The sequence below is a fragment of the Danio rerio genome, chromosome 2 (genome assembly GCF_052040795.2).
Source record: "Danio rerio strain M-AB ecotype USA chromosome 2, GRCz13ab, whole genome shotgun sequence".
Classification (NCBI taxonomy): Eukaryota; Metazoa; Chordata; class Actinopteri; order Cypriniformes; family Danionidae; genus Danio; species Danio rerio.
Window position 1 is genome coordinate 42,065,836 of NC_141022.1, and position 27,452 is coordinate 42,093,287.

General features: G+C 34.5%; 1 protein-coding gene across 7 annotated transcripts in view; it reads left to right on the forward strand.

Annotated features, from left to right (window-relative positions):
* Positions 1-27,452, forward strand: part of cdh24b (cadherin 24, type 2b) — a 267,633-nt gene that overhangs the window by 223,130 nt on the left and 17,051 nt on the right. For 5 of the 7 annotated variants that reach the window (XM_087238461.1, NM_001442447.1, NM_001442446.1 and 2 more), the window contains 2 exon segments: positions 18,597-18,853; positions 20,992-21,128. In XM_087238461.1, coding sequence (XP_087094587.1) covers positions 18,597-18,853; positions 20,992-21,128 — 394 coding nt within the window. 7 annotated transcript variants of the gene reach the window in all.

Consider the following 27,452-nt stretch of genomic DNA (forward strand, 5'->3'; position numbering starts at 1 on the left):
AAGAGAAAATATCCAGTGAGCAGCAGTTCTGTGGGCCCAAATGCCTTGTTGATTCTAGAGGAGGTCAGAGGAGAATGGCCAAATTGGTTTGAACTAATAGAAAGGCAACAGTAACTCAAATAATCACTTATCACAACTAAGGTATTCAGAAGAGCATTTCTAAACACACAACACGTAGCAACTTGAGGCAGTTGGGCTACAGCAGTAGAAGACCACACCACTCCAATCCAGTACTAGTAAATTGTACCTAATAAAGTGGCCGGTGAGTGTACATGTATATATAAGCGTGATCAGCAAGCTCAATCAACAATAATTAGCATGGAAGTTGGTCTAAGCTTGACAGGTGCAAACCAGTTCTTTATTTCACATGTACATACCACTCACGTTTACGCATGACCTTTCCACCATCTCTGCTAATATTGCCCAGAATTACAAACTATGCGATGACAAAATAATGGAGCGTATTATAAAAATGAAAGGAAGTGAAGAAAGAAAGGCTTCTTGCAGATAAAAGAAGAGACCTTTGATGTGCGGATAAAGAGGACAAAGCCTAAGGCTGAGTGTGTGAATGGGTCAGTCAGGGCCCTTTTTGGTAAGCTAGGTCATGCCTGCCTGTCTGAGAAGAAACTGTTTCCATGTAAAGCTGCACTGCGACCTCTCTTTCTTTTTCCCTCCCTCGCTCACTCATTTCATCCCGGCGGTGTGCAGGCGGTGCTGGGCTTCTCTCTGCAGAGTCTCCCTCGCTCCTCTCTCTTTCTCCCCTGAGGGATGTTAGTTATGTGCTGCGGTCATTTCAGCACTTTTAAAACCTAGGGTGGAGCGGCGCTTTAGAAAATTCATCGATTCTCAAACAGTGCGAAAACTCTTTGTCCTTGAGAAACAAAAACGCCTTGAGCTGAGGATTAAGGCAAAGAACAGAGTGTAAATCTGTAGGTTTCAGATTGGGGAGGTACTGCTCTATATGTGTCTGGGTATGACTTTAGTGAGCGTTTAAAGGTTTAGTTTTCAACTCTTGTTATCATTTATTCACCTTTTAGTTGTTCCAAACCCCATTAGACTTTCTTTCTTTCTTTAGAGGAGCACAAAAGGAGAAAGTTTTAATAATTTACTGGGCGCTCCTTTGAATGCAATTACAAAGAATCTGGAGATTTTAAGCTTGGCAAAAATCTATATGAAAGTTTCAGAAAAGTTGTTTATACAGTACAATCTGTGTTCTGTATTGCATACTGTGTGGCTAATTATTCACTTCTCATTCCTGAGGGATGTGATCAGATCGAGTCAGTGAGCTGAACTGGGTCAATCTGTAAATTAATCAATTAGATCATTGAAAAGATTCATTTATTCAAGTCAAGTTAATTTGTATAGCTCTTTTCACAATACACAACAAGCAATCTAGAACAATGCTACTTTATATATACTACCTGACAAAAGGGTTGTTGTCTATCTCAGTTGTTAGAGCAACAAGTAATAACTTGACTTCTAGTTGATCATTTTGAAAAGTGGCAGAAGGTAGATTTTTGAATCATCAATTTTGAATCATCTGTTGAGCTGTATCCCAATCATCAAAAATTCTGCAGAAGACCTTATGGAACCTGCATGGACACAAGATTCTCACAGAAATCAGTCAACTTTGGTGAAGGAAAAATCATAGTTTGGGGTTGCATTCAGTATGGGGTTGTGCGAGAGATCTGCAGAATAGATGGCAACATCAACAACCTGAGGTATCAAGACATTTGTGCTGCAAACCACATTACACTACAAACCTCAGAAGAGGACAAATTCTTTAGCAGGATAGCACTCCTTCTCATACTTCTGCCTCCAAATCAAAGTTTCTGAAAGCAAAAAGGTCAAGGTGCTCCAGGATTGGCCAACCCAGTCACCAGACATAAACATTATTGAGCATGTCTGTAGTAAGATGAAGAAGACATTGAAGATGAATCCAAAGAATCTTGATGAACTCTGGGAATCTTGCAGAAACGCTTTCTTTGCCATTCCAGATGACTTTATTAATAAGTTATTTGAGTCATTGCAGAGATGTATAGATGCAGTCGTCCAAGATCATAGGAGTCCTACACAATATTAATTCTCTTTCCACTGCACCATGACTTTATATTCTATACTGGATATTATTTCGGTTAAGTGACAAGACTTTTGTCTAAGCAAAGTCAGACCTTACTTTCATAATTAAATAAATAAAAACCAATGCATGATCATATTTTATTTAGGTAGAATAAGTGTAATCTAGAGGCCTTTGCCTTTCATATAAGCCACTTCTGATACCAAACGATCAACTAGAAGTCAAGTTATTATTTGTTGTTTCTAAAACTTGGATAGACAACTTTTGTTCAGGTCCGGGTATATGGGCTTAGTGAAGATTTAAAGGTTCAAATGGTGAAACATCCCAACTTCACTTTACAGTCGTTCCATACCCCATGAAACATTCTTTCTTAAGTGGAGCACAAATAAAAAAAAAAATGAAATCATTTACCAGCCTTTCCTTTGAAACCTTTTAGTATAAATCAGAGTTTTAATCCTTAAAGATGGTAAAAATCAATATGAATATTCCAAGAATGTTGTTTATACCTTGTGCTTATATTGCACATTTCTTTGAGAGCAATGAGTAAATTGACCTGTAAATAATGATTTACTTGTCATTACAATCTTCCATTCCAGAGGTATGATCACAGCATTTAGTCAGTGAGATGAATTGGAGATTAAGACGAATTTTAAAAAAATATTTACAGTCTTAAAAATCCGCTAGTTAAGTGTGCGCACCGTCAAACTATATGAAGAGACTCAGCAAATGGTGATGTATTACTTTCGAAAATCACAATTGTTATATTTTTTTATATATGTATACTTGCCTGATATCCAGAAAGTGATAAATTTTGTATAATTTGTTTAAATATTGGTGTCCAGAGTCAAAAGACTGTTGTGTACACAATAATTTGACATAAAATTCACTGTAATGTGTGACAAAAAGTGATAAACAAATAAACATAGTGGTCATAAACAATTTCATAATTTAAAGTATTTTTGTTCACTGTAATGGAACCATTGATGTCTATAAATTGTTTATTTTTTATAGTGCAGGCCTGTTTTGTAAACTGGATCAATTGACTAATTAAAAGATGCGATTCAAAAGAGTTGTATTGATTCAGTTCAAGTCAGATACAATTATATAGCCTTTTTCACATTACACTGCTAGTATTAGTGTAGCATAATGTGTGACTGACAGTAAAGCTTTAGTTCTCTATTCTCTATATTTAATCACTTTTATGTTGTTCCAATCCCAATTAAAGAAGAGAACACAAAAGAAGATGTTTTAAAGAAAGCTGTTGGAATTGTTACCATTGACTTCCATATAGTAAAAGCAAACATTATGGAAGTAAATGGTTACAGGTTTCCAAAATTATTCAAAATAACTTATTTTGTGTTCAGCAAAAGAAAAAACTTAGTATCTCTTTAAACTTTAAAGGTTTTGGTGATCTTTAATCAAAATCTGTCAGTTTGCGTCTGCTATGGAATGGCAGTCCTTTTCTGATGACTTAAGGGTTATGGCTTGGGCAAAATATGCTTGGCTACGCCCCTCCAACCATGAAGCTGCTGTCACACTGCACTTTTATTCCATAGACATTCATTAATATGCACACGAATGCGGCAGATCACAAACTCAAGCTCATGCGACAAGTTTCGCAGTTCACTGCGTAGCTACGTGGGACCAATAGAGGATCAAAACATGATCGCTTTGTAAAGAAATTGGGGTTAAAATTACAGGGGTTTTCCGGGAGAAATAACAAAATGGTTGGCAAAAGATGGGTCTGAAAAACGAGAGACTCCTAGGAAAAACGGGAGTGTTGGCAGGTATGCTCTAGTGCAGAGGTCACCAATCTCATTCCTGGCGGTCCGGTGCCCTGCAAGGTTTAGCTCCAACTTGCCTCAACACACCTACCTGGGTGTTTCAAGTATACCAACGTAGTAAGACCTTGATTAGCTTGTTCAGGTGTGTTTGATTAGGGTTGGAGCTAAAATCTGCAGGACACCGGCACTCCGGGAACAAGTTTGGTGATCCCTGCTCTAGTGTGACAGTGGCAGTTAGTGGAAAATGAAGATGAGAAGTGGAGCACAGAAATCAAATGCCACCCCTTACTTATTATTATATTTCAGTTGGCAAAACAGCATCATTCTGATATAAAAGCCTGCAGCTAACTACTGGTTCACACAGATTTCATATTTGCTATATTCCAAGTCTTATAATTATAATGAGTAGTTCAACATGCAAAATTTTCGATCCTAACTAATCCTTCAGAGATTTTCAGCAAATCAATCAGTCAGTTTCATTGACAAGTTTCATTGACAAGTGTACATACATTTTTCTATTTGTATATTTGCATTCACTACTTACCTCCATTTTTAAAATATATTTATTATCTGTTTTTGTCCAATCTCTGTAATTCTGTTGCACTGTAGAAGCTGTCACGAAAACAAATTCCTCGTTTGTGTGAACATACCTAACAATAAAGCTCTTTCTGATTCTGATTTAGTTTCATGAAGAATCCATGAACAAATCATTCAAACCTGTTTATAGAAAAACAGATTCATTGAAAAGGGCATTAGAAGTCATTTGTCTGCTTTGTCCTATACACGGCTTTACAAAAAGCCACAGGCTATTGCTACATTTCTAATGTTTTAACATTTAATTTAATTCATTTTGAATTTTTACATCTTGGCTTCATTACTAAAATTCCTATTTCTTATAACAAAAACTACCCTACTAAATAAGTCTGTTAGTTATTTATTTTATTAGGAGCTTGTCATAAGTCATACCATTGACTTCCATAGCAGTGTCCACCCACAACATTCTTCAGAATAAGTCATAGGCCTACAGCTTTGCAACAACACGAGGGTGAGTAAATGATGACAGAATTTTGATCTCTGAGTGAACTATTCGTTTAACATTTTGTCCCCACGCTGGCATTACACAGCATTATTCACTGTTCTTAGCCTAATCAACACAAAGTGAATTTTCAGAGGCATAATTATCCAGACAGAACGGCGTGTGTGTGTGTGTTTGTGTGGGCTGTGGGTGGCATGCTGCTCTGATTAAGCGTATGCAGATTGCTGGAAGTCTGTGTTTATGTGTTTGTGCGTGCCTGTGTGTGTGTGAGAGAGAGTGCTGCATTACACAGGGCTGCGATAGAAGAGGTCTGTGTATATTTGAATATTTAATACGCCGGCAATAGATCCACATCTGTGATCTCTTGTGGCAGGGCTGTACAACCAACTGTCCTTAAAGTGACTGATGCTAAAGTAGCATTAAATACCTTTTAGAAACGCTACAAGCTTATACAGCTTTCCAACAGTGCCATCTAGCGGTTTGACATGAGTTGAAGGCTTTGAGCTGAGTGATTGACATTTCCTCGCAGTTGCAAATAAATTGGATGCTGTGATGCTATGAATTAAACATAGGTCCGTGGACGTGGGCTTCCTGTTGCGAATATTTGCGATGCAAAACAGAAGATTGCAGAATCATATTTACATTTAGGCATTTGACTAAATTTGTATCTGCAAGTGTGTTGACCTCAGAATGAAACTCGTGACCTTGCGAGATGTTGTTGAGATTTTGAAACATCTGGGGGCTGTTTCTGTAAATCTGTCTTCGCTTAGTTATTTCCATATATTCTCACTTTAACCGTGAAGCTTATCCACGGTCATCAACCTGTCGTGTTGTCTGGATTATCCGTGTTTGTTTTCTCTCTGAGAGCAGAGTTAATCTTCTGTGATAGAAAAGAGATCGTGATTGAGGCTGCGATGAAGGACCGTTGGAAAAGGAGAAGGAGAGAATTTTTGGCAGGATTGAAGCCAGGATGGAATTTTCAGAATAAAACCTGGTTCTTGGAATTCGATATGTGGGCTAGTAAGGTTTAAGGAACGTGCATGTGGAGGGAAGAAGTGCATTGTTAGAATGTAGTGTGTGAATTGCTTCAAAGGATAATCTGGGCTTAACGTCCTGGAGTCGTATTAAAACACAAGAGAGAACGAGAGAGAGAGAGAGAGAGAGAGAGAGAGAGAGAGAGAAGACAACCTGATTGAAGACAGCCTGTCACCTTTGAAACTATGCATGTGCTCGCTTTTACATATACGGAGAAACAACGTAGGCTGAGTATTTAAAGCATGATCTAATATGTGTGTGCACTGAAAGAAAAAAGGGACAATTTTTTAATTCTCAAAGATAACAGAAGCAAAATACCTACACATGCACAAATCTGCTGTGGTGTGCTGTATGTCCAAAACACATAAAATAAAATGATGTAAATACCTCATCTAAGAGTACTGATTGCCTTCATGACCATTTATATTAGGTGAAATACATATTTATATGTCGTTTTGAGCAATTGTAGTATTATGCCTTTTTATCTTGTTAGCTATAAAATGTTATTGTAAATAATGTTAAATGTAATTTATATTTTTTTAGTGTGTGTATATATACTGTAGTTGAAGTCCGAATTTTTAGCCCCCCTTTAATTTTATTTTTTTTTTTTATATTTTCCAAGTGATATTTAACAGAGCAATGACTTTTCACAGTATATCTGATAATATTTTTTCTTCTAGAGAAAGTCTTAGTTGTTTTATTTCGGCTAGAATAAAAGCAGTTTTTATATTTTTAGAAACCATTTTAAGGTCACAATTATTAGCCCTTTTTTGCCTTTTTTTCTCGATAGTCTGCAGAAGAAACCATCATTATACAATAACTTGCCTTATTACCCTAACCTGCCTATTTAACCTAATTAACCTAGTTAAACCTTTAAATGTCACTTTAAGCTGTATAGAAGTGTCTTGAAAAATATATAGTAAAATAATATTTACTGTCATCATGGCAAAGATAAAATAAATCAGTGAATAAAGATGAGTTATTAAAACTATTATGTTTGGAAATGTGTTGAAGAAATCAAACACAAAAATAAACAGTGGGACTAATAAATCAGGGGGGCTAATAATTCTGACTTCAGCTGTATATATAATTATCCCTCATTAAATAATTGTTTGTTGGATGTGGTGGTTTAGAGTAGGTGATTTAAATATTTTAATTTTAAAGTATTTACAGCCGTCAATTTATATTCAGGTTTGTGATAATTCAGTTCATAAACTTAGGAGTAGTAATAATTTTTAGCATGCATTAAATGGATAAAAAGTCTAGTAAATAATTAGTTATAATAATATGTTTTTTTGTTTCAAAATATATGCTGCTTTTTAACTTAGGGACGAAATATCCCTATTGCAAGAGCCTGAAACAAGACTTCAAAAACATAAAATAATAATAATGAAACAAACCCAAAACATCTGAATGAATGTGAAAATGTATACAAGTATACTGATTCTTGCAGTTGCCCCACCTGTGTAATTTCAGATCTCTCTTTATCATCCATATGTATTTTCATGTTATGCCTTATGGCATGATGGGTTATAAGGAATGATGTGCCATACAGAGAGCCAGATTTATTTCTCACAATTGCTATTCCACTATTCAGAAAGCCATTCAGTTCATTCATTCATTTTTCTTCAGCTTAGTTCCTTTATTTATCAGGGGTCGCCACAGTGGAAAAACCACCAACTTTTTGTATTAGGTTACAGCTGCAACCCAGTACTGGGAAACATCCTTACACACTTGTTCTTATTTATACACTATAGCCAATTTAGTTTATTCTAATCACCTACAGTGCATTTATTTGGACTGTCAGAGAAACCGAAGCACCTGGAGGAAACCCACGCAAATATGGGGAGAAGATGAAAACTCCACACAGAAATGCTAAGTGACCCAGCTGGGACTCGAACCAGCGACCTTCTTGCTGTGAGGCAACATTGCTAACAACTGAGCTACCGTGTCGCCCAGCCATTAAATTGAAATATTAAATAAATAGTAAAAAATATATATAATAAATATAAATATAATAGAACAACAGAGGAGAAAAACACATTCTGCATTGCTTTCTTTTCCTTCTTTCAGTAAAATGCATTCAAAACAAAAAAGCTAATTTGTTCCCAAATTTTGGGTAAGTATAGTCAAACCTAACAGCTGGGAATAATCTTTATATTACTTTTTAGGTGGTCTTAGGTACTTACAATGTACAGTGCTCAGCATATATAAGTACACCCCTCACAAATCTGTCTTTGGATACTAATTATTTGTGCATATACAATAGTTTATTCAGTGCTGAAGCCATGCAAATCTGGAGCTTATCTAACCAAATTACTTATGATAAAGCTCCAAAAACTAGTACACTCAAATGTATATGTTATAAAAAAAATATTATATACATATTTTAAAATGAGGATTTTTTTTATTTAGTCGTAATTTATAAGGTTGTATTTTTTTTTTTTGCAATATTTTATTTTAATTGCATTATCTTTAAATTTCTAATTATGTTTTGTGACTAAAATATTATTTTAATAAATATATCTGTTTAATAAATCTGTTTTGTTTAAATGCACCGAAATACATTGCCTGAATTCATTGAGAAATGAATAAAAATATTCCTTTTCCAAATGGGGTGTGCTCAATTATTCTAAACACTGTACGTACTGTCTTAGGCATGGTATGGTGGTATGGGCAGGTTTAAGGGTGGTTTATCGTGTAAGCGATAGATCAATCTTGTTACCAAAAAATAAGTACAAATATTTTCATGCAAATAGATTGTAAAATATAAAACGTGTATGTACTCTACATAATAAGAGCATGCTACAAAGTACATAGTTTATTTAAGCTACTTAAAGGGGACCCACTATGCCCCTTTTTACAACATCTAGTATAAATCTATGATGTCCCTAGAGTGTGTATGTGAAGTTTCAGCTTATTAGACCTCAGAAATATTTTTAGAACTATTTGAAACTGCCTCGTTTGCCTTGATCCTAATTGCACAATTTTGGTGACTATTGCTTTACATTTTAATGAGATTATTTTTCCAGCCCTCTTTTCAAAAAAGGGCGGAGATACAAATGAGTCAGCATAATGGCTGCTTCTCACTCAGGGCTGTTTATGCTAATGAGAGATCTGCACTAATGGCTGGGGCTTTCCCCCTCTGATGACACGTACAAAGGGAGAACATCAATCAAAGTGTTTCTGCAGACTGTTTTTATGAAGTTTGATTAGAAAAAAATAGAATTAATTAAGTTTTACCATCAAAGACAGGATATATTTACACGCTGTTGCCACACAACTGTGCTTAAACACCTTATAAAAGTGATTTTTGCATAGCAGGTCCCCTTTAATATACCATTAAGCTAAATTTTCAACCCAACAGCTGTGCTTGTTAACATTTCACCCATATCTGGGTTGAAACAACCCAGTAATTTTTCGAATGTGGATAAAAGCGTTTCCCATACAAACACATGTCATCCACTAGAGCAAAACGCAGCAGGAAGTGGGCTGTTGGTCTTTTCACTCAGGTTTATGATAAACAGGCGTGAGAGAGGGATGAGTGTGTATTGTAGATGTCGCTGTGCAGACGAAGGGGTGTAGAGCGAGTGATGGAGGGATGGCAGAGGAACTGAGAGAGAGGGAGAGCGAGTGATTGAGGATGTGAGAGAGGAAGGGATGAGGTGATGAGTGTGTGCTCACAGTGTAAGTGACATCTCTCCTCCTCAGACAGATTGTCTCTCTCTGCCTCTAATGGGATCCTGTTAGGAGCCTTTTCTCTCCATTTATCCCTCCTCCTCTCTCTTGGCTTGACTCTCTGTCCCCCTTTTTTTCTTTCTCTTTCTCACCTTCATTTTTGTTCTTTTCATGCCCCTGTTGCGTTTGTATTTCCGGTGTCCTTCAGCTGTCCTCTACTTACTGAGTCATTTATTATTTATTATTGTATTACATTTTCATGTGTTTAATTATTTTTTTATTGTAATGTTTTTATTAAAATACTTTTTATGTGATGGCAAAGCAGATTATCTGTCATCATTGTTCCAGTCTATTTTAGTGCATATGAAACATTTCTTATTATTGTTATCAATGTTGAAATCACAAGTCCGAAGACATGTGGTACAGTTAAAGTCAGAATTATTAGCTCCCCTGAATTATTAGCCCCACAGTTTATTCAACCCCAATTTTGTCCTTAATATGGTGTTTAGAAAATTAAGAAATAAAACAAATACTATTAGACAAACTATGAAAAATTCCTTGCTTTGTTCAACATCATTTGGGAAATGTTTAAAAAATAAATAAAAAAATAAAGGGGGGCTAATAATTCTGACTTCAGCTGTATTGGTGAATTGGGTAAGCTAAATTGTTTGTATAGCAAATGTGTGTTTATGAGTGTTTATAGATGTTTCCCAGTGATGGGTTGCAGCTGAAAGGGCATCCGCTGCATAAAATATATGCTGGATAAGTTGGCGGTTCATTCCGCTGTGGCAACCCCAGATTAATAAAGGGACTAAGCTGAAAAGAAAATGAATGAATGAATGAATGTTGAAATCAGCTATGATGCTTAATGTTTGTTTTGCCAATTCTTTTGTAATTGTATTTATTTATTTAAATTTATTTTAATCTATCTATTGTTGGAATATCTATCTCTATTCCATGCGTGTTCAAGAGAAAAGGTCTGGAGAGGTTTTTCTTCAATGTCATAAATCGTAACAATTTATTGGATACAAATGAATAATTCGATGACAGAGGGTTACATTACCCCAATGCAATACAAGAATTACATTCAAGAGGTTCGCAACTAACATACATTTCCTGACTCCAGTATAAATACACAACCGATCTTAACAGGTGGAGTTTTGGTGTAACGTCACTTGTCAGTCATTGTTCAGTCCTCCATTGGCCACACCTTTGACATACTTCCTCTTTTTCTACGAATTCTCTGCCCAACAACAAAGTGTACATCTTTCTGTGTTCTGTGTTCAGTTTTAACACCTCTCTTCAGACAGGAAGTTTCTGCAGAGCTGAATTTAATTTTGGACCCGCATCTATCTACTTCTGCAAAAATGCTAATTAGTATGCACAGCACTCACCCACAACATTAAAAGTTCAGTTAATATATGACCCTTACATGACCAATACAAATGATTGTTTGATTAAAAGAAAAAGAGACAAAAATAATAAAAAATGGTTTCTATTATTCAATACTATCTATCTATCTATCTATCTATCTATCTATCTATCTATCTATCTATCTATCTATCTATCTATCTATCTATCTATCTATCTATCTATCTATCTATCTATCTATCTATCTATCTATCTATCTATCTATCCGTCTGTCCGTCTGTCTGTCTGTCTGTCTGTCTGTCTGTCTGTCTGTCTGTCTATTCATTTATAGTGGCTCAGTGGTCGCCTCACAGTTTCCTCTGGGTGCTCTGGTTTCCCCAACAGTCCAAAGACATGCAGTATAAGTGAACTGGGTAAACAGAAAATTGGCCATAGCAAATGAGTGCGAGGGTCTCAGTGGTTAGCACTGTCGCTTCACAGCAAGAATGTTGCTGATTTTAATCCCGGCTGGACCAGTTGGCATTTCTGTGTGTAGTTTGCATGTTCTCCTCGTGTTCATATGGGTTTGCTCCAAGTGCTCCGTTTTCCACTGTGGCAACCCCTGATAAGCGAGAGGGGTCTGGTGCAGTGCAATCTGGGCTGCATCCAATGCTTTTTAATGGGCTCACCTAACCCAACCCTTAACCCTACCCCTCACCGTGACGTCACTCGCTCTATTTGAGTGCATTGTGTCTGACCATGCATCGCTGAGTGATAGAATTTCAGCTTGCATCATAAAGGCTGCATCCAGATACTATTGAAATAAGCAGCTATAAGCCAAACGAAAATGAAAGAATGACGTTTTATACTTCTTTTTTAATCATGTTAAATTATATATTTTGTATCAAATATTTCAGGATTATTTTATTATTATTCAAATTAAATTGTTTTCTTTCTTTTGTTTCTTTTGTACTAATGTGTGTTTATTAATCTTGACATTAACAAGTAGTTTGTTAGTTCAGTTCTGTACGCAATGCACCAAATTATGCATTTGTCACTACTTACATTTTTTAGAGAATTAATGCAGTTAAACGTTCAGTCCAGTAAATGGCTTTACTTTAGGTTTACTTTTAAAATGTCTTTACTTTTGATCAATCTAATGTATGCTTGCCGTGCCAACAAATCTTAAATATTCCGGCATACAGTGAAGTTCCAGGCTGCTTCCAGCTTTATGGCAGCAGTTTGAGGAGGGCCTTTTTGTTCCAGCTTGACAATGTCCCTGTGCACAAAGTGCATAAAGAATGACTTCCTGAGTCTGGTGTAGATGAACTCCACTGACTTGCACAAAGCCCAGACTTGAACCCAAATGAACTCCTTTGAGATGAACTGAAATGCAGACTGTGTGCCAAACCTCACAGCTCAACTTCAGTGCCGGATCACACTAACAATAGCAAATCCTTGCAGCTGTGATACATCTGGTGAAAAAGATTAATGCCTACATTTTTAAATTAAATTAGATTGAAGTTATCATTTCATTTTAACCCTGTAATGCGGCTGTGAATTTATAAGACATGTAAAGTTCTGTAAAGTCCCCCCAAAATGAAAACTGTCACTGTTGACTCACCCTCAACCTGACATAAACATTTTAGAATTTATTTCGTCCGATGAACACAAAAGAAGATATTTTAAAGAATGTTGGAAATGGAACCCATTGACCTCCATGTTTTTACTACACTGAAAAAAATGCAGGCTTCAACACAATTCAGTCATCTTGTCCCAACATAAATTAACTTAACACTTTTAACAAATTTATGTGGATTGAACATAAAAAATTAAGTTGTCCCAATGAAATCTTAAGAATTGTGTTGTTTCAGCTAACTTTCATTAAGTAGTTTGAACGACTTAAAAAAAAGTATTTTTTTGAGTGTACTATGGCTGCAAATGGCTACTGGTTTTCAACACTCTTCAAAATATCTTCATCTTGGTTCAACAGAAAAAAGAAAAACTCATGAACGTCTAAAACCACATGAGGTTGAGTAAATGGCGAGTCAATTTAAATTTTTTGGGAGAACTGTCCCTCTAAATAGGGCAGCATGGTGACTCACACTGTGGTTCACACTGTTGCCTCACAGCAAGAAGGTCACTGGTTCGAGTCCCTGCTGGGTCAGTTGGCAGTATGAATTTTTATGTTCATCTTGTGTTCACGTGGGGTTCCTCTGGGTGCTCCGGTTTCCCCCACTGTCCAAAGACATGCGCTATAGGTATAAGTATGCTAAATTGGCCTTAGTGTATGAGTGTGTGTAAATGTGAGAGTGTATGGGTGTTTCCCAGTACTGGGTTGTGGCTGGAAGTGCATCCGCTGTGTAAAATAAGGGATAAATAAGGGACTAAGCTGGAGAAAAATGTATGAATGATTACCTATGGCTGAAATTAATTAATTAATTAATTTATTTATTTATTTATTTATTTACTTATTTTATATGCATGCCAGGGCAGATGTTAAATTGATAATTGCAAGTTAGCATTTATGTTATTAAAAAACCTGAATGATGACCTCCTTCCACTAATACACAATTTGTTTTTGTAAACGTCTGTAATTTTGGGTTTTTCACAACTGGCTTGTTGTTTAGGACCTGGTTTTTAGTTCAGTTCATTTGGATAAATGCAAATACAGCAATCACACTTGAATCTGCACCAAAACAATCAGTCTGTGATCGCCTGAATAAGGTGTTCCCAGCCTCCTAAAAAAACAAAAAAACTCAGGAGCAATTCTACATGACCAATCTGGTGAGACAGCAATCTGATTTATTAGGAATGAATCGTGGGTTAACCTATAGTTGGAGTAAAGACAATTGTGAAGTTCCTAACTGAACATATTTCAGAACAACTGTCCAAAATACATAAAAATATAGCTGAAACCTTGATTCTTGCTCAAAATGATACAATAATACAACAGCAGCTATACAGAAAGCCACAATAAGCACACTGAACTGCTGTCTTTTCATTCTGATAGATGCCTTCTGAAAGCGATTCGAACCAAGAAGAAATTGCACCATTTTTGTTTCTTTCTGTTTTGGAACAAAAACAATCGATCTACAGGCTTGAAAACGCCCTTATAGTTGAGGAAATGACCACCTCTGCGAGTGGCCTTTTGAGGTCTTCTAAACATAAGGCAAGAGGATTTGAGAGCCAGACCAAAATACCAAGTAATGAGTCTCAGACCATATTTATGAGTGTCGTGGAGATCCAGAGTCCAACTCTGGTGAGAGAGAGAACGTGGCAGAGATTTGTAGTGACCATCGTGACCTCATGTCCTTCAGTCAGCTCACTTTAATTCAGCTTGTTTGGGTCTGTCCTTCAGCCCATCACAGCAAACCGAGGCCAAACACATTGGATGCCCCACTGACTCCTTACAATGCCAGCTTGCTGTTGCAATAGAGAAAGAGAGAGAGAGAGAAAGAGAGAGAGAAAGTAGGTACGAATGTGTGTGTAAAGTAGTATATAAGTCCCTATGAAGTCAATTACCCCCAACAACAAGCATGTAAATATAATATGATAATATGAGAAATGAAAATGAGGTTTATTGTTTATTAATTAATTAATTTATTTAATTCAGTTTTTTATTATGTTTTTATCTTTTATTTTTTCTTATTGCTTTCTGTTTTAATATTTCTGGACAGTTTTTTTTTCAGATAATTAAGATAATAATAAGTCAGATAATTCAGAAATTCAGAAGTCAGAAATTCAGAATGAATTTGTTTATTTATTGAATTATTAATTAATTAAGTAAATTATTTATTTACTGAATTTTTTATAAATTTTTTGAATTATTAATTAATTTATTTATTGAATTATTTATTAATTGAATTAATAATTTATAATTTTTTTATTTGATTATTTATTTGTGTAATTATTTAATTATCTATATTGACTTATTTATTAATTTTTTTATTGACTCATTTATTTATGTATTTATTGACACATTTATTTACTTTTTTATTTAATTATTGACTCATTTATTTATATATTTATTTATTTATTTTTCTGTTTTGGTTTTTACATATGACAAATTTAATTATAAGCATAGACTTATGTTCTTTTATATTTATTCATCCAAACGTCACCAAATTCATATTATTACAACTGGATTCTGTCCACATTTTCCACATCACTGAAATCATAGGGCAAATGAATAGAGAACATTCATGACAAAAGTGACCATCGTAATGAGCCAGTCATTTCTGATTCCTTCAACCCCAGTCCAGCCGTGCTCGCCAAAACTAGACCATTACCCATTCCTGGTGTGCCAGCGTCCCACACAGCATCCCAGTGCCAGATCCAGATCCTGACTCTTCACAATGCAATAAATACTGGCCGCTGCTGCTGCTGCATCAGCTTGGCCAACCTAATCAAAGACAACGACTGCATTTCAGGAGATTGAGATTTATATATTTAAAAAAACACACAGTGATAAAAGATGCTGTTCTTGGAATGCTGTACAATGCTAGCAAGACTTCATATCACAATCATAATTCACTTTAAAAAAGGAAATTAACCTGCCACTTAGTTTTTTTTTTTTAGACTTTTAATGAAAGTCATGTGACCGTTCATGGCATTTTCACATTTAATTTTTTAAGAGTAAGGTGAACAGTTATAATATATTAATAGTATATTGTATAAAAGTAATATATTACTTTTTACCTTACACTATGATACTTTGATTAAGTTTATACAATATTCTGGAGTCATTTTGTTATGGTGCAACGGCTCCCCTGTCCCACCACAGTTTTCCATTTATCCAGCATTTACAGCTGCATATTTTAGCATTGATGCTGTGAACTCTATGTGCATCATTAGCTTTTATAATTTTAAAGTGCAAATCGCAGTAGAAAATCTTAATCTCAACTTAAATAATGTTTTCATTTTAAGTTTGGCTTGTAATTTCTTAATTAATATTAATTGATATGTTCAACATGACCTACCTTAGGACATGGACATATAAGAAGCACATGTACCATACAACAAAACGAAACATTTTTCAGATTCGCAAAAAAAAAAAAAAAAAAAAATGTACCCGCAGCAAGATATTTTACATTTTTTTACGAACTGTTTTTCGGTGTTGGGAGTAGGATTTTCCCTCCAGACACCAACAACAGGTGCTATATCATAATCATGCCCCCACAATAGCAAGCTTCTGATTGGTTAATGCAGAGCGAATGTCCACTGAAGTTCAGATTTTTAACTCAAGCTATATGCGCGATACATGGGTTAATCACTAAATTGTGCAAAATGCTCAACTTGCACCACTTCATTTGCGTGAATCGCTTAATTTGCGTCGCCCTTTTCGCACGTATCATGCTGCAAGATGTCTATTTGCGCCTTTGCATTGACTTAACATTGTAAATCTTGCGCGCTTGGTGCTTTTTCCATGTCGGATGTGAACACAGCATAATAGGTAAAGTTTAATTAATGCAGTGGCAGTATTGCAAAACGTAACATATTTCAGATTTGCAAAAAATGTAAACAGTTCCTTCTAGTGGATTTCTTGGAACGTGCAAGAAAACGTAGCCGGAGCAATGTATTTTGTGTTTTGCCTAATATGTAAGCTGAGCTACATATTTCCGATATATCTTTGCAGAAACTTTACTTGCTGGCAGTTTTATGTATAACATTTAGGTAGAGGTTAGTATGTAAAGGTTTATTAATGCAGTGGCAGAATTACAAAATGTAACATATTTCAGATTTGCAAAAAAATGTAGACAGTGCCCTCTAGTGGATTTCTCATCTGAAATGTGCAATCAAGGATAACTGGAGCAAAGTATTTTACATTTCGCAAAAAAATTTTAAGCTGAGATTTGTATTTCCAATATATCTTACAGAAACTTTAGGTATAGCTTTAGGTAAAACTTGCTCTTGATGACTTTTAGTGTTAATTAATGCAGTGGTAGTATTTTGCAGTGTTATTGACAACTATATTGAGTATCGATACTTTGAAGGAACCGTATCGAAGTTATAAATCCCAGCATTGTGACAACACCACTATGCAGTGGCTTGTAGTTGAAGAGCACAGTCATAGTCAGCAGGAATGGAGTGTGACGCTGATGCACTCTGGGTTTGGAGCTCTAGCTCGCAGTGTCGACAGCTTCATTGATTATAGTCAGAGCGATCTGCTTTTATTTACTGCTCACTTCAAGTTTAAACTGAATGTCAAAGATTCACCGGCACCACATTTGCCACAGCCTCATATATTATTTTTTTATGCTCAGCCAGCAAACAGGATTGTTTATTTACTATCCCTTCAGCGTCTTTCCACTGTAATTTAACAGCCTTTTTCAGGTCATGCAATTGCTATCTTAGGAGCAACAACATCACCAAAAGCATATAAATTTGATTGGGTATTATCATAGCAGATGGGTTTCTTTCTTGCTTGCTCCAAGAACGCTTTATCATGTCATTAAAGTTCAGTTCTCTCACCATTTTGCATTTTATAGCGTTTAAGAAAGTGAGCTAGTTTTCTTTTTATTATTTTCTTGTTTGTAGATTCTGGTGGTTGTTGTTTTAACATTTGTTTTACATATTTGGAACAAGCATGCTGTTTTTAAATAGCTGGTATAAAACTGTCAAATGATTTCGCCTCACACTGAGCCATATTATTGATCATGGTTTATATAAATATTGCATTGAGCAGTGGCACTTTGAACACTTTTTTTTATATAATAGTAATGATTCCTTACATTTATATAGGACATTTTCTGGACACTTAAAGTAATGAAGCCATTTATGATATGGGGATGGTTAGGAGGCCATGATGGACAGAGCGGGGTGGGCAAATTTGGCCAGGATGTTATTAATAAATTAGACTAATTACTGTATGATTTATATATTATTGTTCTGCAATGCTCAGTTATTGGCATTAAGTGAATTTAAACAATTATACTTATTTTAACTAATAATAATAAGTATATTTATATAATGTTTTATTATTATATTATTAAAAATGTATGAATAAATAATATTTATATAATTTATATAATAGTGGTGATGATTATTATTGAATTAACTACATAATTATTAGTGTAAAACAATAATTATACATTTTAAAAATACAGTTTTTTTTAATATGCACTGTTTCTCAGTTTCACTTAAGTAAATCTATATTCTATAAAATGTATTAATATTTTATATAATGTGTTAATATTTAGATTTTTGGTTTCATTTTTTCCCGTTTTTAATTAAATGCTTGCTTTTTTTTTAGCAATTATGTACTATTTCATTAAGAATTTCTTTTTAGCGTTCATGTTTATTTAGTTTTTTTATTTTAATACATAAACTGGAACATATTTTATTTCAGGCAAAATCATTTTCAATTTTGTTGCACACATGTATGCTTTGGATTTAATATTTATATTTTAATTCAACAAAATATGCCCTTTTAACAATTAAGTTGATATAACAAGTGCTTTTTTCTTAAATCACAAGAGCAGTCTGCTACTTTTAAAGGCAGATGCCCATATTAATAATGCATCAGTGTGTGTTCTACAGTAAATGATCTGCGATATACAGGATATATTAAGTACAGTAGTCATTGTTTACTTCAGTCTTGTCTTTATGTTTATGCTTTGTGTTTAATGTGCAGGCAGTGGACTATGAGAGCCGCAGCTCTTACTCTTTCTCAGTGGAGGTGCTGAACCCCATTGTGGACCCTCGATTTCTGCGACGTGGGCCCTTTAAAGACAGGGCCTCCATTAGAGTAGCTGTGCTGGATGCAGACGAGCCTCCTCGCTTCTCACGCGCTCGATACCGTATGGACGTGTCTGAAAACTGTCCACCGGCCTGCACAGTTGGCCGCATCAGTGCTGTGGATCCAGACACGGGGCTCACAAACAATATCAGGTATGCTGGAAAAAATTAATTCATGTAATTAGTTAAAGTCCATAGGAGTATGTTTTCAAATTATTTGTATACATCGTTTACATGTAAACTTGTTTGTTTAGGGGTTAAAAACTGTGACTTTTCAGTTGCATTTGCATATTGTCAATTTGTTTTCTCAAAATTGTGAAATGTAAACTCGTATGTAAATTTGTATTTACAACTTTTAAACATGCATGAAGAATTAATGGAGAACTAATAAAACTACATTGTTTCATATCAAGTAAAACTGTTTAAAGGGCATATTTTGTTAATTAAATAAAAAAAAAATTATTATTAGAATCAAAGCATAAACGTGCAACAAACATGATAATGAGCTTGCCTGAAATAAAATATGATCAAATTTAAGTATGAAAATATCATTATTGTATACATAAATACTAAATAGAAACTTGTAATGAATGAAGTACATAATTGCTAAAACTTATGAAAACATTCAATAAAAATAAAAAGCAATAAAATCTAAATATTAATACATTATATAAAAGAACATAAATAAATCTGTAGTAAAACTAATAACATAACATAACATAACATAACATAACATAACATAACATAACATAACATAACATAAACGGCATATTAATAAATGTTTTTTTTATTCTATAATTATTGATTAATGCCAATACTAAAACTGTCAAAACAATAATCATCATCATCATAAATGTAAATAAATCATCATAAGAAAATAAATGTAAAGTTGTATTACTGAGATTTTTATTTTATTTTACAAGATATAAACTCAATTTTAAAAGTGGAAAAAAAATTTTTTGAGTCTATTTTTTTTCAAATCTGATTAAAAAAAAAAAAAACAATGAAATAATACACATTTTCAATTGATATTTTTTAACCTTAAAAACAAAGCATAATTGTGAGCTAAAAATATTTACTTTTTAATTAGCTTTTTTTTAATTAGATTTGGAAAAACAGTCACAATTGATTGTTTTTTTATCACATTGCTGATGTGTGTATTTCTGTATTTTATATATAGCAATTAAAATTTAGGAATTAGTAGTTTCTAAATACATTTTTTTAAATCAGCTTGTTTTTAAGCTTTTATTCTTTTTCATTTGTAAAGATATTGTTGTACTGCTGTACATCCTGTGTGTATTAAGCAATGTGTACGCATTTAAGGCACACAACTAACATGCTCTGCGCTGGACTTTAGACCTGCTTTCAGCTGGTCATTTTAGTTCCTCAAAATAGCAACGAACCAACAGGACGCCTTAACACACTTCCTTTCTAGACGGGAACATTCATGAGTCTACAAAGCAACACCAATTAATTTACTATTTAAACAACGTGGTGGAAAAACTGGAAAAATAGGGTTGCGTTGGTCTGACAACAGCAACAAATCGTGCCAAACACGTCTTGCGCCTTATTGTGCTGGGTGTAGGATAGGGCCCTTATTCTTTATTCTCACAATCTTCCCCGCTTTTTCAGTAAATGTGCAGGTGTATTAATCAATCTTTTAGATTCCAAATAAAATGACTTCATGCATCATCTTGAATGGAAAATACTCCCTAATATTCACTCAGTGCAGCATATTATGAGATTGTATTTCACACAAAAAGATCCATGCTGCCTTAAACTTGGCTCTAATAAGAAAATCTATAAAGGCAGCATAATTCTGCTGCCTGTTTTTTGGAACAGGCTTCACATAAGGAACGTGCCTGGGATACCTAAATCAGCAGCCCTGGATAGGCAGCTCATTAGGGTTTGGAAAGCAGCCATTTTGTCAGTAATTAATTATGTTTATGCTCTTCTCTGTTCAATGCTAAAACACTTCAAAACATTATCACAGAGATCAGGGTGTTCCTGTTACAAGATGCGCTTGCTTGTTTCCATATGGACAATCCCAAAGATACTGATCAATATTCATCCCGGTGAACTTGAGTTATTTCAACACTGCCTGCTTAGGGATCTGAGGATTCCTACTTTGCCAATCGCAGCTCTTTTGTTTCGTGCCACTGGGTTTAAAGCAGCTCCTGAATGACAGATTTTCTGATAAGCTGGGGCTCAGTGCATCTGCTCACCTCTTGTGTACGCCACACATTTCCCGCTCTCTCCATTTGTCTTTCTTTGTCTGTTTTCTCCCTCAGGTTCTCCATCGATCCTCAGTCTGACCCAGAAGCTCTGTTTCGCATCACTCCAGACACAGGACTCATCACTACAGTCACCGAGCTGGACCGTGAGCATGAGCAGTGGCACAATATCACCATCATTGCCACACAGAGAGGTACACACACACATATAGTACACAAACACACTTGTATTTATGGTTTATAAGGTCTTTCTGTAGGCATAATGTATTTTATATTGTAAAAAAATCTTATTTTATACCCTTCTCTACACCTTCCCAAAAACCCAACCCTCAGTGGAAGATACCAAAAGACCCTGTTAAGTAGGGTTTTTAAGTGTTCTGAATTACAAGGACATAGTGTCCTCATAAACCACCATAATAGAGTACAACTAGGTGATACCCATGTCAGTTTTGATTGTAATGCAATAATGAGCACCTTTTGGTAAAACTGCTTTAAACATTAATTACCGTGAAAAGCGCTATATAAATAAACTTGAATTAAAGTCCCTTTAAGGCAAGTCATTTCACTCTGCGGCCATTTTTTAAACACCTCTCGGGCGTTCTGTCTGAATAGGGAAACATGAAATTCTCCAAAACTGTTTGCCAAGCTTATGATTATATTACATATTTGGAATCACCTATAAAATTAAACAACAACTGTCACATAAGTTTTGTATCTAAACATTTGAATCAAACAAAATTAGCATATTTTCAGCTGTGTGTGCACATGCGCACTCAAAAAAAAAAAAAAAAAAAAAAACAAGATCACCACAACAACCTCATTTGTGGCTGTTTTACACTTTACCATCTTCTGAACTAATTCACAACTTGGTCTTTATAGTGAATCTCTTAAAGAAATAACAGCGACTCTTTGTTAACTAGTTTGTGTGTTTTTGAGTAGTTGCTGTCATGTGATGTGCATTTGACAGGACGAACTGTAACTTGTGTTCTTTTCATCCAGATTACAAAACCAAAAAACTTATAGTTGGTTCATTTAAAAGTACAATGTTTTAAGTTTTATGTGGATATATTTCTAATGTCTGTAAAGCAAGTATTCGCTTAGATTCCAGTGTGTGTATAGCGATCAATGATTGGCTCCTGTAATAGTAGGCGTTCATTCGCCATATTGACTGTTACAAATTTTCCCATTCAAAACTATACTGTACGTGTGACACATCTTGTGTATTCTATAGTCTTTGATTGAATTGAATCATTAAACAATGTCCACATAAACCACATACACTCACACATGTTGGGGTTCCATGTTTTATGGGGACTTTTCAAAGACCAAATTATTTTTATGTTGTAAAAAGTGTATTTTTTAGCCCCTACCCTTAAACATTACCCTCGCAGTAAATGCTCTGCATTACACAATTTTAATGAAGCATTATTTTGCATGACTTACAAGCTGTTTTCCTCCTTGGGAAAAAAATGTCCCCACAAGGTCAATAATGACCAAGTACTTACTCTACTTGAAAATATTTCACCAAACTACAAATTAGCTATCTATAGTGAAAGTTTTATAATTGTATTACTAATTTAATTTAGTATAAATATTAAATGTGCAGCCATATGTTGAAATCAAAGCTCTTTGAGGTTTCTGGATGTATCAGTGAGGGGATTTACAGTGGGTGAGGGGTGTGACAGCATTAAACAAAACATGGTGCAACAACAAAAATAAGATACAGCCAAATGGAATATTGATAAAGAATAATTCTAAAACAAAAAACAGCAGTGACTTCTGCATAGTTAACCCAATCTCACAGGTAAATATATATATATATATATATATATATATATATATATATATATATATATATATATATATATATATATATATATATATATATATATATATATATATATATATATATATATATAATATATATATATATATATATATATATATATATATATATATATATATATATATATATATATATAAATATATATATATATATATATATATAAATATATATATATATATATATATATATATATATATATATATATATATATATATATATATATATATATATATATATATATATATATATATATATATATATATATATATATATATATATATATATATATATATATATATATATTTATATATATATATATATATTTTTTTTATTTTTTTTTTTTTTTTTAATTAGTGGCATAAGTCGTTTTTGTTTTTTATTTTAATTCTGGTAAACCTAAATTCATAAACTACAAGAACAACATCCTTAGAAAAGGAGTTTACATTCTACATTTTCTGTTAAATCAGTATTCCTTTTAACCCTAAAACACCACAATGATTAACTAAAAGTATGTACCCTGCACTTAAAGCACCTGTGAAAAAATGAGCATGAAAAATGAACACATTACACCATACTGTATTATTACAGATTTCTCTTAGATTGTAAGGAAAACTCCATCACTTCTGCCTTTGAAAGACGACACAGTTCAGTTCAGGAGAGCACATTAGAGTAATGGTTCAGTTTGCTCAACTGTAAAACCATGCGCACAATACAATGTGACATTAGAAACAGTGATTTGTCACCGGCACACACGCTTTCAAAAGTAGCTTATTACTGGAAAAGCTGCACTATTCTTGAGCAACTGTCAGGCTACTGAAAAATGCATTGCTTTTTATAGTTCATAGCTCCCTAAGATAAAGTGACATGCACATCGGTCAGTATAACTTACTGTTCTTTAGGTCAAGTATACTTAATTCTGGTTCAAAATACCCACGCCACCATGCCCGCTTAATAAAATAGTGGTGCTAAACAGATTACCATTCATATGATTTATTTATGAGCTACTGTATACGTGTGCACGGATTAAACGTGGCTTAAAACATACATTGAATTTGTGTTAGTAGAGGATCTATAGTGCTGTTTTACAGTTTGGAAAGTAGGTCTAAGCAGCTTCAGGGAGGCCTGATGGCTATTATAAGCAAAGCCTCTTCTTGGTAATGTGAAGCAGTGGGCACTAATCCACAACATCATGTCACAGCTGTGTGTGTGTGGATGCTGTCCAAGACATTTGTGTGAAAGCCGTCCAAACCACAGGCAAGTGTGTGGGACTGAATTATAACAAGAGAGACAGAATGGTTCAATTTCTCTTTAGGCTCACACCAATCCATTAAGTTGGTTCAACGTATACTGCAGTACCAATATGCCAACGGAAATATATCTTGAATTAAAAGCTACCGAAAGCTGTTTGTTTGTTATGACAAGCCATTTGTCTGCAGTATGACAAGTGACTGCTGAAACCTCTGTGTTTAAAAACAAGGTGCCATGCTGCCTACTGCCTAGCATCATAATCATATGCTTATCACTTACTGACTTCTGGGCAAAAATCCTGGTTGCCTTACATTTTTAAGCTGAATCAAATTAACCTTTTGAGAACATTGAACTTATACTATGTTAAACTGACTTAAGTTGCTTGCATAACTTATAAAATTCAGTTAGAACATGAAGTTACAATGAACTAAAAGCATATGCTGTCATGACAATCTTTTTATTTAATTGTTTACAGTGTAGAGTTATCTAACCATTTTGAAATGCTTTTCACCGGTAAATGATGTATGATGTACACTGTAAAAATGTCTTAATGTTGTCCAACACAAATCAATTAAATTAATATAATGTTTTTTTTTGTTTTTTTTTACAAATTTAAGTGGATTAAAAATAAATAAATTAAGTTGTACCTAAAAAAAAGAACAATTGTGTTGTTTGAATTCGTTTACAATTAGATTGAACAAGCAATAAAAGTCATTTTTTAGAGTGTATTATTGTAATACACACTCACCGGCCACTTTATTAGGTACACCTGTTTAACTGCTCGTTAATGCAAATTTCTATTCAGCCAATCACATGGCAGCAACTCAATGCATTTAGGCATGTAGACATAGTCAAGATGATTTGCTGCAGTTCAAACTAAGCATCAGAATGGGGAAGAAAAGTGATTTAAGTGACTTTGAACATGGCATGGTTGTTGTAGCCAGAATGGCTGGTCTGAGTAATTCAGAAACAGCTGATCTTGGATTTTCACGCACAACTATCTCTAGGGTTTACAGAAAATAGTCAGAAAAAGAGAAAATATCCAGCAGCAGTTCTGTGAGTGCAAATGCCTTGTTGATGGGTCAGAGGAAAATGGCCAGATTGGTTTGAGCTGATAGAAAGGCAACAGTAACTTGAATAACAACAAGTTAAAACCGAGTTATGGAGAAGAGCCTCTCTGAATCCACAAAACGTTAAACTTTGAGGCAGATGGACCACATCAGCAGAAGATCACACCGGGTACCACTCCTGTCAGCTAAGAACAGGAAACTGAGGCTACAATTTGCACAGGCTCACCAAAATTGGACAATAGAAGATTGGGAAAATGTTGCCTGGTCTGATGAGTCTCGATTTCTGCTGCGACATTCAGATGGTAGGATGTCATAAAGCGTGAACCATCTCATACTGGTTTCTTGAACATGACAATGAGATCCCTGTTATCAAATGGCATCCACAGTCACCAGAACTCAATCCAATAAAGCATCTTAGCGATGTGGTGGAATGGGTAATTCACATCATGGATGTGCAGCCAACAAATCTGCAGCAACTGCGGGATGCTATCATGTCAATATGGACCAAATTCTCTGAGGCAGATCTGGAGGCAAAAGTGGGTCCAACACGGTACTAGTCAGGTGTACCTAATAAAGTGGCCAGTGAGTGTAGTATTATAGTATAGTTGTTTCTGGTCATCTGTGTTTCACATTAACGAAGTAGATAATCATACAAATAATCTTAATGGTCTGTTTCTCAAAAGCATCCTAACTTACTTAGCACTTTGAATTTGTTGTGGTTCTATGATCTACTGTAGCATTGTAAAAAGACAGACTTACAGTACAATGTCACCTGCAGGACAATCAGAAGATTAGCTTTAACCATTAAATAAAATAATTAAGAAATACTGAAAACAAAGCCAAAAAATACACATCTAAATTTTATGATGGAACAAAATATGAATAAATGAAGCAATGCGCTGGGAAAAATAGGAAAGAATTTCAAAATAAATCTGTCAATGGTTTGCTGACTTGCTGCATTAAAATCCCCCATGTATTGGCCATTTCTTGTGCAAGTCTTTCTTTTCTTTCTTTTTCCAGACATTTTGCTATTGTCTTGGTTTGAAAGTAGGTGCTTTATATAGATTGTCTTCAATTCGGTGATGAGTATTGGCTTAAAGGCACAGCATTTAAGAATGTTTTCGTAAATATATACAAAAATACTTTAACATCATTATATATATTTTTTTACTTGTGTACTTGCATTATCCCAAATATTATAAAGAATGTTCAAATGCAGAGAAACAAGCTAGTGACATGGAACGTGTGTCTCCATGACAATGACATCATACAACCTCGATTTCTGGTTTGATTTCATAGAAAACTTTGTAAGAAAATTTGAAAGAAAATTTGTAGAACTTTGCTGCTTCTATCCAATGTGATCACAAGAACTGGAAGTGGTCAATTGTGGCATAATAAAAGCTCTGTTGCTTTCGTGCAGCATTCTGTAGTTCCATAGGATGTAATGAAGACAACAACTCCCATGATTCCACACTGATTCATGAGATCATCAAAATTCGCCTTTGTTTATTGCGAATATTCACCCTCTAGTGGTTAAAATTACATACTGTGCCTTTAAAGTTTCAGGATAAGACTCCAGATAAGGTTATATTTTTAGCTTTTCACAAATGAGAATGCACATACCACATAGTAGCAGTAGAAAAGTAGCACATAGAAGCTGCTCTAGTAAGCTCATGTTTCGCACAATTTTGGGAAACACACATGCATTGCAATAAGAGTTCTTAACTTTACACATAGAGAAGACTTGTATCATCTAAGATACGTTGTCATCTAGAAACCAGCACCTGGTCTCTGCATATTCAGAAAATAATGCTTTGGGTGGTGATTTGCAAGTAGCAACTATTGTAAATATTATTTGTAAATACATCTGTAATTTACACAGATGATTCATTTTATACCTTGACCCATCCTTTAACATATTCATATCACAAAACCTGTCTCTAATGTTAAACAATGACTTTTGCAATACAGTACAGTTGATTACATTACATGATTACAGTTATTATACACCTAAATATAAAGAGGGAGCACTTTGTTTTTTTACAGTGCCTAACATGACTGCATTATCTGTATAGGACGCATGTGATGCTGCTACTTTTTGTCGTAGTCTTCACATTCAACCTTAAAATAGCACCTTGGCTGGCAGCTCGCTAGATTTTAGAAAAGAGCATGACTGTGTAAAAAATGTTGCCATTCAGCGTATGATTTTCGCACATGGAACTGTGTGATAAACTTTACAAAAGGGCAATTTACCTCGAGTGGCCGAGACTCGAGGCGAGCACATCTCTGAAAGTGGCTCAAGCTGTGTTGTGCGTGCGTATTGTGGGTGATTTCCTGTCTCTGCTCTCTCATTT